General features: G+C 43.4%; 1 protein-coding gene across 5 annotated transcripts in view; it reads right to left on the bottom strand.

Moving 5' to 3' along the window:
- LOC126285013 (uncharacterized) overlaps positions 1-20,200 on the bottom strand; it is an 84,126-nt gene that overhangs the window by 32,285 nt on the left and 31,641 nt on the right. For all 5 annotated transcript variants that reach the window (XR_007551595.1, XR_007551598.1, XR_007551596.1 and 2 more), the window contains exons 3-5: positions 17,472-17,528; positions 13,490-13,792; positions 4,947-5,049 (exon numbers count right to left, since the gene is read on the bottom strand). Coding sequence is in view for 1 of the 5 variants with exons in the window: in XM_049984323.1 (XP_049840280.1) it covers positions 4,981-5,049; positions 13,490-13,792; positions 17,472-17,528 (429 nt within the window). In the remaining 4 variants the exon portion in view is untranslated. The remainder of the gene's footprint in view (positions 1-4,946; positions 5,050-13,489; positions 13,793-17,471; positions 17,529-20,200) is intronic.

Genomic DNA, 20,200 nt, shown 5'->3' with positions numbered 1-20,200 from the left:
CCCTTCGAAATCCTGCCACCGAATAACAGAAGCTACACGAATGTCACTTTTGATTTCGCCACACTTAGTTCACTTGACAAGCTGTTAGCAGCCGAGGATGGGCGTACTGGCACAGAACAGTGATCCCAGAATATTCAGCAATACCACAACGGCTACCAACACCGAGTCATAGTAGTGAGAATTTCGTCCTCAGGAACTTTCTTAATCTTCGTCATTGATTGTGGAGCCTACGTCCATCATCAGTGGCAAGCTATCGGCCCAGCAGATATCCCAGTTCATTCCCTAGCGACCCGATCGATCGAACATAAGGTTTGACTAGGTGACAAAATATACTGGATGCACCAGTCGCCATACACTGTGAGGTGAAGCGTATGTGAGGGAACAACAGCCACTATACAAAGTGTAAACAGTGGTGAGAGAGAAAGTGTTCCACAAAGAGAGAAACTGTAGACACAGTAGCACCATGTTGTTTTAGGAGTTCAAGGGCCTGTAGCAGCCTAGATTTCGGAAGACCGGACGCTCCGAGGAGGGCCGGCCGTTGTAGCCGAGCGGTTCTAGGCGCTTCAGTCTGGAACCGCGCGACCGCTACGGTCGCAGGTTCGAATCCTGCCTCGGGCAAGGACGTGTGTCATGTCCTTAGGTTGGTTAGGTTTAAGTAGTTCTAAGTTCTAGGGGACTGATGACCACAGATAAGCCTTTGTCAGCAATACATTTCAACAATTTAAATCCATCAAATCACCAAATTTCTTTCAGGACACCCATACTTTCGGAATAGTACTGACCACTTGTTCATTTGTGTAGCTTTCTTGACACTGAAGAGTCAAAGAAACTGGTGCACCTAGCTAATATCATGTCGGGCCCCCGCGAGCACGCACGAGTACCGAAACACGACGTGGCATGAACTCGACTTGTGTCTGAAGTTGTGGTGGATGGAATAGACACCTTAATCACGCAGGGTTGTCCACAAATTCGTAAGAGTGCGAGGGGGTGGGGAGATCTCTTCTGAACTACACACGGAAATGTATCCCAGATACGCTCAATAATGTTCATGTCTAGGGAGTTTGGTGGACAGCGACCCTGTAGCAATTATGGACGTGTTGGGTGTGACATTGTCCTGCTGGAATTGCCCAAGTCTGTCGGAATGCACAATGGGCATGAATGGACGCAGGTGATCAGACAGGATGCTTATGAGATTGTCGTTTGTAGACCATCATGGTTCCCATACCTCTCCAACTACAAACGCCCTATGCCATTACAGGACGGCCACCACCTTAAACAGTCTCCTGTTGTCATGCAGGGTCCGTGAATTCATGAGGTTGTCTCCGTACCCGTACACGTCCATCAGCTCGATACAATTTGAAACGAGACTCGTCTGGCCAGGCAACATGTTTCCATTCATTAACAGTCCAATGTCTGTGTTGAGAGGCCCAGGAGAGGAGTGAAGCTTTGTGTCGTGCAGTCATCAAGGATATATGAGTAGCCCTTCGGCTCCGAAGCCCATGTCGATGATGTTTCGTTGAATGGTTCGCACCCTGACACTTGTTGACGTCCCAGTATTGAAATCTGCAGCAATTTGCGGAACGGTTACACTTCTGTCACGTTGAACGATTCTCTTCGGACGACGTTTGCCCCTTCTTGCAGGATCTTTTTCCGGCCGCAGCGATGTCGGAGATTTGTTGTTTTACTGGATTCCTGATGTTCACGGTGCACTCGTGAAATGATCGTACGGGAAAATCCCCACTTCATCGCTACCTCGGAGACACTGTGTCGCATCTCTCATGCGCCGACCATAACACCATGCTCAAACTCACTCAAGTCTTCATAACCTGCCATTGTAGCAACAGTAACCGATCTAACAACTGCGCCAGACACATAGTCTTACACAGGTGTAGCCGACCGTAGCGCCGAACTCTGCCTTTTTACATATCTCTGTATTTGAATACGCATGTCTGTACCAGTTTCTTTAGCGTTTCAGTGTATAATTAGTTTATTAATGCTGATACTGTGTATGCAACTGCTGAAATGCTTTTTCTGGTCACGAAGAGCCAGTTCCTTTCCAGCCACTGGTAAGGAATCTCGTGAGAGCAAGTCGCAAGTTCAGTCTTTGAAAGTCTTATGTTAACAATTATGACAGTAAAAATGTTAGCTGCTAATGATTCACCATGTGAATCAGGAGGGTGACAGAAAATGAGTGTCCGGAAGGTGCAGAGATCAATCTTCTGTGTGATGCATGTATTAGGCGAAATGGGCATCACCGACATTAAAGAAATGTTCAGAACAAACCATTAAATTGCACCACCGAATGAAAAAGACGCAACACAGTGATCACAAAGGTTCGCACCATCAAGATCGCAGGCGATCTCCTTAGGAGTTACAAACCATGCAGGACGTTCAGCGAGGTATCGACTGTTGAAGAATGCATGTTGGTGTACCGGGCTGATGAGACCTGATGCAGTGTGATGGCACGCAACCGAATGCGAAACAGTCTGACGTGGACCTTACCGTGCAACTCGCTGTGCTTTAAGGAGTAGCTGATGACAATGCGATAATATGTATTGTAGGAGCGGAAAAATCAAACATCCAGAGGTTGAATCTATCCATTGGTTCCAAGTGGTATGAACTGAAATGTCACAAATGTTTTCAGGAGGCATATAGGTTGCTCTAAAGGAGTATGATTTTTATACACAGACCAGGAATCGGGAAAATCAACTTATTTTGATCACCTAATGGCCAAGAGCAGTGCTCATACTATAGTTATGGATCTCTCACGCCCATTTTCCCACGCTTGCTTGCTGTGACGTAAATATTCCGTACTGCCCTTGCAAGATCACACACATGAGAATTTTAGGGGGCAGAGCACCTTCAACTTATCACAGTACAATAAATAACTTTCCAGTCAATTTACTATCTAGGTTAACAGTCGGCACGATTGTATACGAGTGCGTTAAGGCATTGATGCTAATTGATCTTGATATAATTCTCTTGGACCTCTGATTTCGAGGCTTACTTTCGTATGCATTTCCTGTTTGAATACCGACTGGTCGGAGTTGAAAACATTCCATACTGAATGATTGGATAAGTTTATTTATCCCACCAAAAAAATTTCAGGCAATTTCCGCAGTTTGCTGCGCATCATCAGGTTGACGCTTTGTTTGAAACTTCGTTATCTCACCTCTTCGAGCTGCTTTCCCTGTCGTTGCCATCACCAGTGTCGTAGCTCCGTTGTGAGTTGCTCGTCGACCACGCAGTTCGACTACGCTCCGTAGCCCCATACTGTGCTCGCTACTGCAGACTTCCAGTCTCGACCCTGTTGCCATTAGCAGCCAATACTGTGGCACCGTGGTAGACAACATGTGAGTAATCGAAGGCCTCTCCCAACGTCACACTCAAGGGGTCCCTTGTGATTTTCGTAAAGAAACTAACAAGTTATTTACTTTATTCAGCCCGCCCCCGTCCCTAATACTATGATGAAGTAATTCGATACCATTTTCACTTTATTCTTTATGATGAACTGAGAGTACTTTTCAGTTTAATCTTTTTCCTACTGCCAGTCTCAATTACGAATTTAGCTTAAAACTGTTCTCTCACCTGACCTCAATAAGCGCTTTATATGCTGGTGGACCCTATTATGCTTCCGATAATAGAACTACCTCGTGTTAACCGTTCCTATAAAAGTACAAATGGCTCAAATGGCTCTGAGCACTACGGGGCTTAACATCCGTGGTCCCCTAGAACTTAGAACTACTTAAACCTAACCAACCTAAGGACATCACACACATCCATGCCCGAGGCAGGATTCGAACCTGCAACCGTAGCAGTCGCGCGGTTCCGGACTGAGCGCCTAGAACCCTAGACCACCGCGGCCGGCTATGAAAGTACAAGACATAAGAAATACATCCTATTATCGTATATGATCCACTCAAACTGATCGAAACTGAAGAATCGCAGCCAACCCAAAGGAGTCGATCCACCTCTGTATTCTCTCTTTTTACGAGAGAGTTAGACAGCGCAGGGCTATTCATGGCTTCACAGGGCCTCCACAGTTACATTTTCAGTAGCTCCTCCATTTTATGCAGGTGTGTGATAATAACGTACTGTACGCTTTTATCCAATTTTGTTTCTAGACCTCTAATAGCAGCCCCTTTATAATCTTTGCTACGTACCGTACACGTTCATCTTAAGTTTTCTGTTACCTGGCTAAGACCAGCAGTTGGTTTCGCATTTGTGCACTAGTTTCCTGAGCCCAATTTCTCTTGTTGATGCTACTGCGCTCCTCTCCAGTGACTGCTATCCACCGGCACACCTCTTGGCTTCCTATTCTTCTTTCTCCTGATTTATCTTAAAGGTTACTAGCTTTGTTCTGCTGCACTCTGCATACCTCTAAATCTGTACGAGTGTGTTCCTTATCTAACACTAGTAGCATTGGGGATATACTGTATTTAAAATCTGTTAACAAAACTTTTGCCCATTCTTCCTTTGATAATTTTTCCGTGCAGCCCTTCTGTCAACCGCCAACTTTAACCGTTATAATTCAAATTTTGCAAGTTCGAACTCTGGCTGAAGGACATCCCATACCTCGATTTTCTGATAGTTCTGGGATACTTTAAAATTTCGTGGAAGAGTCTCACTGATCTCTTCTGCATTATTTAAATGCAAATGCTCCAGAGCAGTTCATTACTGATGCAGTTTGTAAGCCGTGCCTATTTTGTTAATGGAGACTCGTAAGCAATCGAATTAAGTAGCTGCTGCACTGAGCAGAGAGCTGATGCCGGCTACGGGTGAACTTCTGTATGAAGGTGGGCGAAACATGGGCATGCTGCCGGCGCGTGTCAGAAACTGACGTCATGTCTTGCAAAGTAGGTCACTGCGAGCGTCTGTGGGGCAACACAGCGTCACATTTCGGCGTACAGCTATCGACAGTTGGTATTTTAATATTCAACACTTACTTATCACATGCGACGTTTTTTTCTTGTGCCGTTTCTAGTTGACGTTGTATCCACTTACGACGATGGTGACCGGATCAGATGTCAATGCTGGAGTACCGCTGTCCTGCAGAAAGTAAAAGATGTACAGTTAGAAGCATGACAAGGCCTCGACGTATAAGAATATTTGGCATCAACCTGTTCATTTAATTAGTTCAAAGTTTTGCGTGATGGTATCCATGTATAAATTAATAATGATGTTCGGGTCGCGTCAGGTTCGAGTGAAGACTCAATATCTTGACCACAAATTTTTGAATGGGGACTGTCTGATCACTTAGTTGATCATTACGTTGGCACTTACTTTCAGGTTAGATTTTTCTTTGCGTTAGACCAAGTTTTGTCTTTTTCACGATCAATAAGCTCGTGCCCGTCCTCTATTTTGAACTCGGTGGAGTTTTAATATGTGAGTTTCAGCTGCGTAACCCCTGGTGGCGCATGCATATTCCATTACTGGCCGGATTAGTGAGCAGTAGACCCTTAAACCTATGGTTGCAGCCAAGGAGCATTGTGTATTGAGGAGCGGGTGGAGAAGGCTCATTCTGACTCTGGCTCTTCGTCTTACATATTCAATATGGAGAGGGGGGGGGGGACATGATTGTTAAGTATGGGGCTACTGCATCAGCATACTCCGAAAGCAACCTAATTGAACCTAATTGGTACACAGTCTGGACCAAAAGAGATTTAAGTTGCTTCACTACTCCGAGGATATTTACTCCTACGTTACTCATGTTGGCAGCTTCTTTTCTGAAGGTATTTCGGAAGGCTTTGTCTCGGAGGCAGAACCGTGCTACAGTGGTTTGAAGAGCGTTATAGTGAACTCACGGTGGTGCGTCGACGACCAGATTCGCCTGGTGTAACTCCTATGGGAGGTATCCTGGTCGCTATAGGCCGCCGTCACAGCGTACGCAAATCAGAAGCCCGCTATTCACGCGAATCAAATGACCTGTGCATAGATATCTAATGCCACATACCTCCGCAAACCCACGAACGAACTGTTGGATCCCTGATGGAGAATCAGTGATGTATTTCGTTCCAAAGACAGACGAACAGGCTGTTAAGCAGATGGTCATAATGTTTTAGCTCATCAGTGTATATCAGGCAGATCGTGCAGACAATCGACGAAACATGCAAGGAGCACACCGGACGTAAGCACCTAACAATATCTGCGGTTTCAGAACATTGCACGGCAACAGGAGGGACTCAAGGAAGTACAAAAAAAAAAAAAAAAAAAAACGGAAATGTTGAGACAGACCTCGTCGTTTTGTGACCGTATTCTGAAGGAGGCGATTGAAACACGAGTGCGCAATGGGCTGACCAACAGAGACAATGGCAACACCTTAAGCAAAGCCGGGCGTCCAGAGGTCAGTCAACTAAAATCCTAGCGTCGGACGAGAGCCAGTTCGTCGCCTTCACTTACTCCGTCCCCCCACGACTTCAGCCGTCGCGGCGTGCGACCGGACAGCGGATGAAGGACTGTGGAGCGACAGAAAGGAGGCGTGATGTAGCGCAGGTGCTTATTCCGCAGGTATCATCTGAAGATGACTGCAAGGTACGCCTTCGGAAATGTGGCGCCTGGATACACGAGAACAGCACAAACAAGACCTATATATCGTAATTAATCAAGTTCTGTGAAATAATTATAATCTTCCTAATGTATTTACATTAAAAACATGGACCATAGATGAAAAAACTTTGCAGCAACTGATCAAAAAGAATGTGCTCTTAAAATTACGATGCATGATCTACCATTTTCTTTACAACAATTATATGCAGTCATAGGAGCAAAGACGCACATGGCGTAATGTACCATTAACAAATCCTCTATAAAATAAGTTACAATAATCCTAGGAAATATTGGGATGCTCTATGTTAAATACGTAAGTCATACTATTGTATCCAATGTGTAATGCTTCCTTTTTAGATGCTTGAAAATGATATAAGGTTGAAATTGTACAATCGTACATCATATTAAGAAAATTTATACTCAAGGCACCACAAATTCATTTAAAAATTAATGAGAGTAGCTGAGAAGTAGACAACTGTTTGAACACTGAAATGCACAATAGATTTGTGAGCCCTGTACGCAGCCATATGAAATGCAACATGTTCGCTACAGGATTACCCTTTCCACATTATCAATACTCGTGCTGTTGTATTGTAGTTGATCCCCGTTACCTGTGACTTCCCGTAAGCAACCGGCTCCAGTGCAAAATACGTCCCAAGTATGAGTTCGCATTTACCGTACTTACTGCAGGTCGACCGCTGGGAAGACACACATTGATCAGGCTGAGCATTTTGGCAACCATTGTCCTCACCAAGCACGCAAACAGATGAAGTTGCTACTAACAAAGTCGCTATAACTTTCTAACACGTTGCTGGTTGTACGCGGGAGACGGCGATTATCGCTGAAGCAACCGGTTTTCAGGTATATCGGTTTTCAGGTATACAGGTTTTTTCAACGCCAGTTTAACCTGGCTGCTCAAACCGCTCAAAAGATCGGTTTCTGAGATATCCGACTCTCAGTTTTTTATTCCTGTCATTTCCTGTAATAAACGTAAAAATCGAAAAAAAGGAGGGAAAATGCTGACTACCTCAGTTTTTAGATACGTAGAATAAAAACATTAAATTTAAAAGACAAATAAGAGCATTTTCGTTCACCGTTCGCCGCTTTTCTCGAAAAGTCGTAAGTTGTTCAGTGCAGCAGAGCCTCGATTATCCGACCTAAACCGACCGCGGCCAGGTCGGATAAGCGGGATGGTCGGATAACACGGAAAATAATACAAAAATTAAACTAAAGTAGGCCAAATGAGTTAAACATTTAATACAATACAAATCACATTAGACTGAATACATATTTACTGTGTGAAGACGTTAATACACTCCCGGTAATGAAAAAAGAACACATTGACACCGGTGTGTCAGACCCACCATACTTGCTCCGGACACTGCGAGAGGGCTGTACAAGCAATGATCACACGCACGGCACAGCGGACACACCAGGAACCGCGGTGTTGGCCGTCGAATGGCGCTAGCTGCGCAGCATTTGTGCACCGCCGCCGTCAGTGTCAGCCAGTTTGCCGTGGCATACGGAGCTCCATCGCAGTCTTTAACACTGGTAGCATGACGCGACAGCGTGGACGTGAACCGTATGTGCAGTTGACGGACTTTGAGCGAGGGCGTATAGTGGGCATGCGGGAGGCCGGGTGGACGTACCGCCGAATTGCTCAACACGTGGGGCGTGAGGTCTCCACAGTACATCGATGTTGTCGCCAGTGGTCGGCGGAAGGTGCACGTGCCCGTCGACCTGGGACCGGACCGCAGCGACGCACGGATGCACGCCAAGACTGTAGGATCCTACGCAGTGCCGTAGGGGACCGCACCGCCACTTCCCAGAAAATTAGGGACACTGTTGCTCCTGGGGTATCGGCGAGGACCATTCACAACCGTCTCCATGAAGCTGGGCTACGGTCCCGCACACCGTTACGCCGTCTTCCGCTCACGCCCCAACATCGTGCAGCCCGTCTCCAGTGGTGTCGCGACAGGCGTGAATGGAGGGACGAATGGAGACGTGTCGTCTTCAGCGATGAGAGTCGCTTCTGCCTTGGTGCCAATGATGGTCGTATGCGTGTTTGGCGCCGTGCAGGTGAGCGCCACAATCAGGACTGCATACGACCGAGGCACACAGGGCCAACACCCGGCATCATGGTGTGGGGAGCGATCTCCTACACTGGCCGTACCCCTCTGGTGAGCGTCGAGGGGACACTGAATAGTGCACGGTACATCTAAACCGTCATCGAACCCATCGTTCTACCATTCCTAGACCGGCAAGGGAACTTGCTGTTACAACAGGACAATGCACGTCCGCATGTATCCCGTGCCACCCAACGTGCTCTAGAAGGTGTAAGTCAACTACCCTGGCCAGCAAGATCTCCAGATCTGTCCCCCATTGAGCATGTTTGGGACTGGATGAGGCGTCGTCTCACGCGGTCTGCACGTCCAGCACGAACGTTGGTCCAACTGAGGCGCCAGGTGGAAATGGCATGGCAAGCCGTTCCACAGGACTACATCCAGTATCTCTACGATCGTCTCCATGGGAGAATAGCAACCTGCATTGCTGCGAAAGGTGGATACACACTGTACTAGTGCCGACGTTGTGCATGCTCTGTTGCCTGTGTCTTTGTGCCTGTGGTTCTGTCAGTGTGATCATGTGATGTATCTGACCCCAGGAATGTGTCAATAAAGTTTCCCCTTCCTGGGACAATGAACTCACGGTGTTCTTATTTCAATTTCCAGGAGTGTAATTGTCTTTTGTTTCCCTGTTGTTTGCCGTTTTTTTTTTTTTTTTTGCCGCTAAATCACGTAGTCTCTTAAGAAGTAAAACCTCGGTAGACGATGTTCCCTCCAGTTGCTCTACATATTTTAAAGCCGTTTCTAAGGCCTTGTATCCTTCCTTGTGAGAAATCTTGGGCGCACTTTCCTCCACTACATCCGCTTCTTCGTCTTCTTTTTCGTTTACCATCTTGACTATTTCTGCATCTGTCACTTCAAATTCTTCATCTTGGACAATCCATTCATTTATGTCATCTTCTGTGGCGTTAGCACATCCCGGAACGTTTCGTAACAATGAAAGCAGGGTAGTATTTTCTGGTTCGGTCTGCTGCTGTAGATTTTCATCATCTGGAGAATTTTATTGATTTTGCTGTAGCAAAATTTTCCAGGATTTTGCAGTTGTATTTGCTTCAACACTCTCCCAAGATTGGGCCACGTCATAAGCTGCGTCTTTCAAGTTAATACGGCGCAACTGCTCTAGCATGTCCTTTCCCTTGTCCATAGCATTAGTTAAAGAGGGAAGCACGATTCTCTTCAGTGTCTCTAAGGTGCCTTGGTCCATAGGCTGACATAAGGATGTGACATTTGGAGACAAAAATATGGCCTTTATATCTTGATCTGGAAGTTCATCTTCATTAGGATGACAAGTGGCATTGTCTAGAAGCAACAGTCCTTTGCGGGGCAATTGTTGGCTTTCAAAAACTTTTCAGTTTGTGGCACGAAGTCGTTAAAAAACCAGTATTTAAAAATGCCTGAGCTCATCCTAGCTTTTTTTTGTTGTAATATTTCAGCGGTACAGCATTTTTTGATACATTTTTAAAAGCTCTCGGTTTTTTTGGCTTACCTATTACAGACAGTTTCATTTTCGAATTTGCTGTGGCGTTACTGCATTCTAGAATTGTCACTCTTTCTTTGCTACATTGATAGCCTAGAGCTGCCTTTTCAGCCTTTGACGCTGATGTTTTTTCCGGTAACATTTTGTAATTGAGACCAGTCTCGTCGCAGCTAAAAATTTGATCTCCTGTTAAGTTTTCCTTGTCCAATACCTTGTGAAGTTTATTCCTAAACAATTGAACAGCTTCAAAATTTGCTGAAAGCTTTTCACCACAGACATTAAGTTGCCGAATTCCGTATCTTTTCTTCCATCTATCGAGCCAGCCTACACTAGCTGTGAAATCAGGTTCACCTTCGTTTAGTTCGTTACGAAACTTTAAGGCTTTTTCCTGCAAAATGAGTCCCGACATGGGTGTACACCTTTATCTCTATGTTGAGTAAACCTTAGGAACAGAGCTTCACTTTCTTTTTCATAATCACATTTTTTCATGGTTTTCCGATCTTCCAAAGCAGCCGAGGGTGCTCGCTGAGAACACCACTTCTCAACGTCATTGGGGTTCCATTCCCAGTGTCCAACTGTTGTTTTCCCGACGTTATAATCTTGCGCCACTTTTAATTAAGTTTCACCATAGTCTATTCTTTTTAAAGCTTTAAGTTTTTCTTCCATTGAAACGACCACCTTTTTCTGTTTTGAAGCCATCACCACAAATTTTTACAATAAACGAAGTGCAACACGTCCGCTCCACTACAGATCTAAGTTAGCAGTGAGGAGTGAAGAGTAGCAGACGGCGACAATGAAGTGAGTAGCAACAAACAACAAGCAAGTCACTGAGCTGACGTCGGCTGGCGCACGGCCGGCGGGGTGAAAGGTTACGATAACACAGAAGCTCGGATAATCGAGGCTCTGCTGTACTACAAAAAATCACCAGTATTTTCCTATTCATTTTAATTTTTTTAAACTGCTCAGGAATCGATTTGTAATCGTGGATCATACCACTATTTGGGCATTACGAACAGTCGGTGCTAAAGGGTGAAAACTTAGGCTGAAGAACTATTTTTCGAGTTAAACTGTCCGTTTTCAAGGGCTGCATTCAAAGCAAATGGAGTATTGTACTTCAGTGATACCCCACTGCATAAAATACTTCCAGACAAGGATGGTGTCATTCTGTAATATAACTGATGTCCGGTAACGGCAGCGAGATACTGCAGATGAGTGAGGCAAGTGCTGGACGCTGCGTGAACACTCGAACCATAGAATAGGTCACACCACGCGATACGTCATTGTCTCGGCAGTGCTGTTCTGATCTCGGTGCCGTGTGTTTGTTGCTCGCTTCTAACGGCAGTCTTATTAAAATAGCGCTGATCGTTTTTCCCGTTTGCTATAATAACATAACGCAATGGAAATTTTACAAATAAAATTAAGAGTTTTTTTTAAGATTTACTTAAAAACCAAAATTTTCAGTCCTGCTGCTAGTGCTAACTGATATTTCGACTTTTTACCCTGTTCCTAGCAAAAAAAAAAAAAAATAGAAAGAAACACCCGTTACAACCGAGACCAAACAAGTACCAAAAAATATGATTTCTTCAGAACTACAATATCGGTATCGATTTAACCGGAAGTTTTTCCTATCTGTATACTGACGTTTGCGAAAAATTCAACACCTAGAAGGGACAGTCTTATTCCTGCAGCACAGAAGCATTTATAACGCTGTCTCAAAGCAGGATTTATTATGGAAGGCAATTAGAAATTATGTGGCTTCGGTGCTTGTAAGCAAACGATTACCACGGCTGTACTACACTGCTATACATGTCGAGCAGATAGTTGGACTGGCCCTGTTACACATACTAACACACATACACTACGCGTTCATACTTTTATCTAGGACACATTGCTACTTATGATTATTAATCTGCAATCCTTAATTTCGTTCATCGTATTAGATGTTTTGGGAAAGCTTGCAACTGTGTCATTCATAATTTAAATAATGAAAACTTCACATGTTACTTATTTTTTGCAGCTTGACACCACGATTTTCCAGAATTTTTTCTCGTTTTCAAGTGCATTTGTGCATTTGTTGACATGAATACGTTTGCTGATTGCATGTGTGCTTTTCTGTCTCTCTTCCGTCTTTTCGAAGTTAGAAGGTATTGTGCCACCTCAAGAACTGGGTGTGCATAAAGTCAGGGAACAGTTCCAATTATTTATGGCGCAATAACTAAACATTGTTCAGACGTCATACATATTTCATTTTGGAGAGAAACTCTCAAAGTATTTTTATACAAACATTCGAGTTCACGGGATGCACGACGCGCCGATTTCTTTGGAGTCCTTATGAATGTCTCTCGTACCCGCTCCACATTCACTTTACTCACACTGTGATGTCCTCTTCTCTTTGCCGTTGTAATTAATTTGTTGTGCCAGTGGTAAATGGCCTTCCTTGGTGGTGGCTTCTTACCTTACTTGGTTCTAAACATCCGCTGAACAGCTGTAGCACTTTTCTTTTTGTCCAAGTCCAACACACAGAAAGTTCGCTCCACTCCTGAACTCGCCACGTTTGCAACTAGCGCTGTCTATCGGCAAATTGCCAAAATGCGCTGTGACGGTATACATGAAAAAAACTTTCAGGGTTTCTCTTGGAAATGACATATGTCTGATATCTGTACAGTTTTTGGTTCTTGTGCAATAAATAATCGAAAGTGTTTACGGACTTTATGTACACCCTGTATACAGAATATCACACACTTGCAAATCATCACTTACACTGTTTGTTTGCAAAACATACTACAAAAGATATTATACACACAATGTGTGATGTTCTGTATACTAGACGAGGCACAATGCCTTCTAACTTCGAAACGACGCAAGAGACGCAGAAAAGCACATATGCCAAAATCACCAAACATATTCATGTAAACAAATGTGCAAACGCACTTGAAAATGAGAATAAATTCTCGGAACGTGTTGTGCCAAGCACCAAAATATAAGTAACTGGGGCTGTTTTCATTGTTTAAATCAATCTACAAACAACCGCATCTGACCAACGTTTTTGGGCACTTTCCCAATATTTTTAAGATAAACGCCATAATTGAAAAATGACCTCGCAAAGAATCGCAATTCGGAATGTCTCTGCCTCACTCTCAGGTCACTGACGTTTACATAAAATGAACCGAGCTATAGTATGGACGAAATCCCAACATCCGAGCCTGACTATTCTACTAAGGCAGTCTGTCTATGAATTCGTGGAGTGCCCTGCTTTTACCAACAACTTACCCTGCAGTCCCGTTGCAGCTGGTTGCCTGGCCGTGATGCGCCTGTGTACTGTGAGTTGCAGGCAGCCACTTACCACGGCGGTCACAGTGAAGTTCGCGGTCTCTGCGAGGTTGATCGTCGCTTTGCTGTACAGCTGAACGGCGTAGACTCTGTTCCCCTTGTAGGTTGTTTCTGCCGTGAACAGCTGCTCTCCCTCTTCGTCGAAATGGATGGTGATGGCTTGATTACTGAAGTCTATGTCCCGCACGTTGATGTCAACCATGAAGGAGGAGAGGTCGCTATCCGGTGGGCAGGGCATGGGCAGGGTGCAGTTGTAGCTGGACTGTTCGAACACCGGCGCATGCTTGTTCACGTCCTCCACTGTGATCCTGAAGATCTGAGGGCACAGGTAAGGGCCACGATCGTTAAACGACCAACAGCTTAGTTTCACTAAAAATATGTCGCGTTCGATCTGGTCTTAGGTATTATTTTGAGTTAGCACTGTTTCACCTCGTTCGCAAATGAAGTGGTTTGGGCTGATACACAAATAAGAGAAAGGAGAAAGCATACCGCCACAAAACGTGATTCCTCATTATGCTGCATGTCCCTAAAAATATTCTGAGAACACACGGAATGCTCAACTACACTGGAGTGAAAAAATATAAACTATACACAACTATAAGGGAATACAGGCATTCTCTGCGAATTTCAATGACGATATCTTCTCAGGTTTATCAGCCGAGTCAAAGGGTCGTTCTGTGGCAACATTTTGACAAGTTTCCTTCTCGACATTTTCGCCTGAAGACGACGAGAAAGAAAGTTGTTGAAACGTTGCCGCAGAACGACGCCCTGACCCCGGCTGATAACCTAGAAAAATTCATCATGCACACAACTAAAGGGTAGCGCAGATAAAAGTAGCCAGTGGAAATGCAGAGAAATTACAGAATCAAAGAGCTAAAGTGGACTTACCAATTACTTAAAATGAAAAATACATTTATAGAAGATGCTGAAAGTTACCTCCCACATCAATACACAGCTGTGCACATCTAAAGGTATTCAGATACACCCGGCGTAAAGTTTGGATATCGGAGGCGGCAACTTCATGACTGGTGTTGCCTTTCAGTTGCTATATTGTGTGTGGATTTATTTCATAGACATTGCTTTCCAAAAGTCCCCAAAGGAAAAAAAATCACATGTTGTTAGATCCGGCACTGTTTTGGCCTGAGAGTTCGTTCCTCAGTGCAGTCGTCATCGACTAATTCCAGGGGTACCATAGACATGTGGCATGTTCTGGAAGAACAAATATTGTCTTTCATATTCATTAAGCTGAACTCTATCAGAAATTTCCATTTATGTAACCGTGTTAAGGATACTGTCAAAAAAAAAAAAAAAACACCGGTCCAATGATGCGCTTTGCTGTTGCTACGCGGCAAACGCCGATTCTTTCGTCATGGAGTAGTTGATGACACACGATGTTAGGGTTCTCCGTTGCCCGGGACCTCGTGGTCTGTGAATTTACATGATCAGAAAGATGAAACCATGCTACATCACTCATGATGTAATGGAAAGGGTCTAACAAACCATCGTCGATGTTATTCAAGAGTCACTTGCAGTAGGCCTAATGTACACGTTTTTGAACTCCGTCTTCCCGTAATCGCCGCACAAACATCACACGATATGGTTTCAAATTAGGATTTTCCGGATCCGCTGGCAACTCCTGCTACTTACATGCTCCAATTTTCATACAGACCCTGTACTGCTCTCTTTGCTATCTCTCTGTCCGGATACTGACCCCGAAAATTTCGCAAGTTTCCTTAACCTGTTTTCACATATGCTTCCACAGTTTTAGTTCTTTCTTCTGTCAACAAATTCATTTTGAAGACCGCAAGGAGAAACGTCTGACTTCACCAATGAAATAAACTGAAATGCTGACAAGAATGCTAACGATCGATTATTTTATAAAACTGTCCCATTGTTGTTGCTTACTTCAGAAGTCGAAATATTGCATTCGAATGGGAAGGGGAGGCGGTAAATTTTTAACTGCGCCATCCTGTAGTTTAATCTACACGTTTCATCTACGATAATTTGTTGTATAATGTATAAGACATTATCTTATTTTCTTTACACATTAAAAAGTCATACAGAATAATTTTCGTCCCACTCAACATGTGCATCTTTTGAACTTACCCACTCGACACAGTACTTAAAGAGTGTAAGCGTGTATGCTCTGTTTCCAACCCTGGTGAATCAACATTTCTCAAACTTAAGCGAGACTGAAAGAGACACAGAGGGCCCAGACGAGAGAGAAGAAGAATAAGTTCTCCTTATTTCGTAACAAATTGACTTACTACTGTAAAAACCAGAATCTGGGTTCCAACCCCACTCTGGCGCATATTTTTAACTTGTCGGATCAAAGACACTCATTGTCTAGATAGAGGTAGTGATTATGTGGAACGATAGCCAAAGGTGAATGTGTATCATGTTAATACAAAATTCTTCACAATTATTTCGATTGTTTTATACTTTGTTAGGTTTACGACTTTTAGCCCTCATCTGAAGTTTTTAAATAACTGAAGTATACATCATTCAGACGAGAGAGTCTTTCCTCTTCTCAGAATTTTTGTCCCGTCTCTGACTCCACCACATCATTTCTCTTCTCTCCACGTACCATATCTATGTCATGGCAGAGACATTTACGTGTCAGATTATCTTGTACAAAGGTGCATGAGTTATATGAATTATTAATTGCACAGCTTATATTTGTAGCCATCTATTTATTTGAAGAAATGACTCATATTACTAATGTATTATGAAAAGTTATTTTCAGCAAATAAAAAAGGGAAAAAAGCACTAATTTCATTAACATGAAAGAAATAACAATTTTAACATACACATCTGATTATCAGCACCAAATACTTGTGAAGCCTGACATTAACAGGAAAGGTAACAGCGGTTTTAATTTTCATAAAATTCAAAAAATTATACAAAATACTTTTATTGCCTAGACCGCAATTTGCATTAGACAAATAAAACATGGTGAATAGTTTCGGTCATCAACCATGTCCAGAACGTTCAAGTCGTAATGCAGGTAAATGTGCATCTATAGCGAACATCATACAGAAATATGCATTCGTATCAACAAACAGCTAGACTAAGGCAACGGTCACATTAAAAACATCATCAGCGACGAACCAGCTCGTAAAGCATAACCTTGCGAGATGCAGGTAAAAAAGAGGTGGGACAGTTGCATAAGTAAAATCGAATTTATTCTATGCTTTTGTAAAACACCTAATACAATGAGTAAAGCTTTATGCATCGGAAACAAGAATCAAAAAGCGTTCTACATCCTCGCTGACAAGAGAATAATCCATTGTAACATATAAAACAGCCATCGTTACATTGTATGTACTTGTTCTTGACAGAAATAAGATGAAAGCAGATCATCCAGCCGGGCAGTACGTTCCCGTTCTAAGAATGATAGAGTTATCTACTTGCAATTCTACTTAGGCAAATGCTCCCTCCATCCCCTCACCCCCACATCTGTTTTCCTTGCGTCTCACAAGATTGTGGGTTACGACCTGGCTCGTCCTTGGTGATGCTTTTAACGTCAGTGTTGTCCTACTGCGGTTGCTTTTTAATACGAGTGCATATGTTCGCATGATGTTCTTACTAACACTCTTCAATGCGTATTTACGTGCTTTTACGATCTGAAGATGGTCGTTGTACCCAACCGAAACTAGTCAAACGGTTCAAATCGTTCAAATGGCTCTGACCACTATGGGGCTTCACATCTGAGGTCATCAGTCCCCTAGACTTAGAACTACTTAAACCTAACTAACCTAAGGACATCACACACATCCATGCCCGAGGCATTATTAAAACCTGCGACCTTAGCAGCAGCGTGGTTCCAGACTGAAACGCCTAGAAGCGCTCGGCCACAACGGCCGGCCCGAAACTAGTCATCATGATTTAATTATTTAATGTAATTTGTCGTCTACACAGTAAAATTTTTTTGTATAAATATGTTTTAATTTCAACAAAGCACAAGATACACCGCGCATATCTTAGATACTTACAAACGGAACGGTGTTCCCATCACTGCAACTAAACTGGACTCCGACGTCGATTATGGACTGAAACAGAACAGTTACACATTCCATTAAAATTTTATTACTCTCTATTTGTATACAGGCGCTTAACTGGAACATCAGTGTAAGACAGAATTGTTGTTGTTGGTGTGGTCTTCAGTCCAGTGACTGGTTTGATGCAGCTCTCCACGCTACTCTATCCTGTGCAAACTTCTTCATCTCCCAGTACCTACTGCAACTACAGCCTTCTGAATCTGCATAGTGCATTCATCTCTTGGTCTCCCTCTACTATTTTTACCCTCCACGCTGCCCTCCAATACTAAATTGGTGATCCCTTGATGCCTCAGAACATGTCCTACCTACCGATCCCTTCTTCTAGTCAAGTTGTGCCACAAACTTCTCTTCTCCCCAATACTATTCAATACCTCCTCATTAGTTATGTCATCTACGCATCTAATCTTCAGTATTCTTCTGTAGCACCACATTTCGAAAGCTTATATTCTCTTCTTGTCCAAACTATTTATCGTCCATGTTTCACTTCCACACATGGCTGCACGCCATACAAATACTTTCAGAAACGACGTCCTGACACTTAAATCTATACTCGATGTTAACAAATTTCCTCAGAAACGCTTTCCTCGCCATTGCCAGTCTATATTTTATATCCTCTCTACTTCGACCATCATCAGTTATTTTGCTCCCCAAACAGCAAACCTCATTTACTACTTTAAGTGTCTCATTTCTTAACCTAATTCCCTCAGCATCACTCGATTTAATTCGACTTCGTTCCATTATCCTCGTTTTGCTTTTGTTTATGTCATCTTATATCCTCCTTTCAAGACACTGACCATTCCGTTCAACTGCCCTTCCAGGTCCTTTGCTGTCTTTGACAGAATTACAATGTCATCGGCGAACCTCAAAGTTTTTATTTCTTCTCCATGGATTTTAATACCTACTCCGAATTTTTCTTTTGTTTCCTTTACTGCTTGCTCAATATCCAGATTGAATAACATCGGGGAGAGGCTACAAACCTGTCCCACTCCCTTCACAACGACTGCTTACCTATGATGTCCCTCGACTTTTATAAGTACCATTTGGTTTCTGTACAAATTGTAAATAGCCTTTCGCTCCATGTATTTTACCCCTGCCACCTTTAAAATTTGAAAGAGAGTATTCCAGTCAACAATGTCAAAAGCTTTCTCTAAGTCTACAAATGCTATAAACGTAGGTTTGCCCTTCCTTAATCTAGCTTGTAAGATAAGTCGTAGGGTCAGTATTGCCTCACGTGTTCCAACATTTCTACGGAATCCAAGCTGATCTTCCCCGAGGTCGCCTTCTATATGTTTTACCATTCGTCCATAAAGAATTCGCGTTAGTATTTTGCAGCTGTGACTTATTAAACTGATTGTTTGGTAATTTTCACATCTGTCAACACCTGCTTTCTTTGGGATTGGAATTATTATATTCTTCTTGAAGTCTGAGGGTATTTCACCTGTTTCACACATCTTGCTCACCAGACAGTAGAGTTTTGTCAGGACTGGCTCTCCCAAGGTTGTCAGTATTTGTAATGGGATGTTGTCCACTTCCGGGGCCTTGTTTCGACTTAGGTCTTTCAGTGCTCTGTCAAACTCTTCACGCAATATCATATCTCCCATTTTATCTTCATCTACGTCCTCCCCCATTTCCATAATGTTGTCCTCAAGTACATTGCCCTTGTATAGACCCTCTGTATACTCCTTCCACCTTTCTGCTTTCCGTTCTTTGCTTAGAACTGGGTTTCCATCTGAGCTCTCGATATTTATGCAAATGGTTCTCTTTCATCTACATCTACATGACTACTCTGCAATTCACATTTAAGTGCCTGGCAGAGGGTTCATCGAACCACAATCATACTATCTCTCTACTATTCCACTCCCGAACAGCGAGCGGGAAAAACGAACACCTAAACCTTTCTGTTCGAGCTCTGATTTCTCTTATTTTATTTTGATGATCATTCCTACCTATGTAGGTTGGGCTCAACAAAATATTTTCGCATTCGGAAGAGAAAGTTGGTGACTGAAATTTCGTAAAAAGGTCTCGCCGCGACGAAAAACGTCTATGCTGTAATGACTTCCATCCCAACTCGTGTATCATATCTGCCACACTCTCTCCCCTATAACGCGATAATACAAAACGAGCTGCCCTTCTTTGCACCCTCTCGATGTCCTCCGTCAATCCCACCTGGTAAGGATCCCACACCGCGCAGCAATATTCTAACAGAGGACGAACGAGTGTAGTGTAAGCTGTCTCTTTAGTGGACTTGTTGCATCTTCTAAGTGTCCTGCCAATGAAACGCAACCTTTGGCTCGCCTTCCCGACAATATTATCTATGTGGTCCTTCCAACTGAAGTTGTTTGTAATTTTAACACCCAGGTACTTAGTTGAATTGACAGCCTTGAGAATTGTACTATTTATCGAGTAATCGAATTCCAACGGATTTCTTTTGGAACTCATGTGGATCATCTCACACTTTTCGTTATTTAGCGTCAACTGCCACCTGACACACCATACAGCAATCTTTTCTAAATCGCTTTGCAGCTGATACTGGTCTTCGGATGACCTTACTAGACGGTAAATTACAGCATCATCTGCGAACAACCTAAGAGAACTGCTCAGATTGTCACCCAGGTCATTTATATAGATCAGGAACAGTAGAGGTCCCAGGACGCTTCCCTGGG

This window comes from Schistocerca gregaria, chromosome 8, assembly GCF_023897955.1.
Source record: "Schistocerca gregaria isolate iqSchGreg1 chromosome 8, iqSchGreg1.2, whole genome shotgun sequence".
In the NCBI taxonomy this organism is placed as follows: domain Eukaryota; kingdom Metazoa; phylum Arthropoda; class Insecta; order Orthoptera; family Acrididae; genus Schistocerca; species Schistocerca gregaria.
Note: the sequence above shows the minus strand (reverse complement) of the source record. Positions and strands in the feature narration are given on the sequence as shown.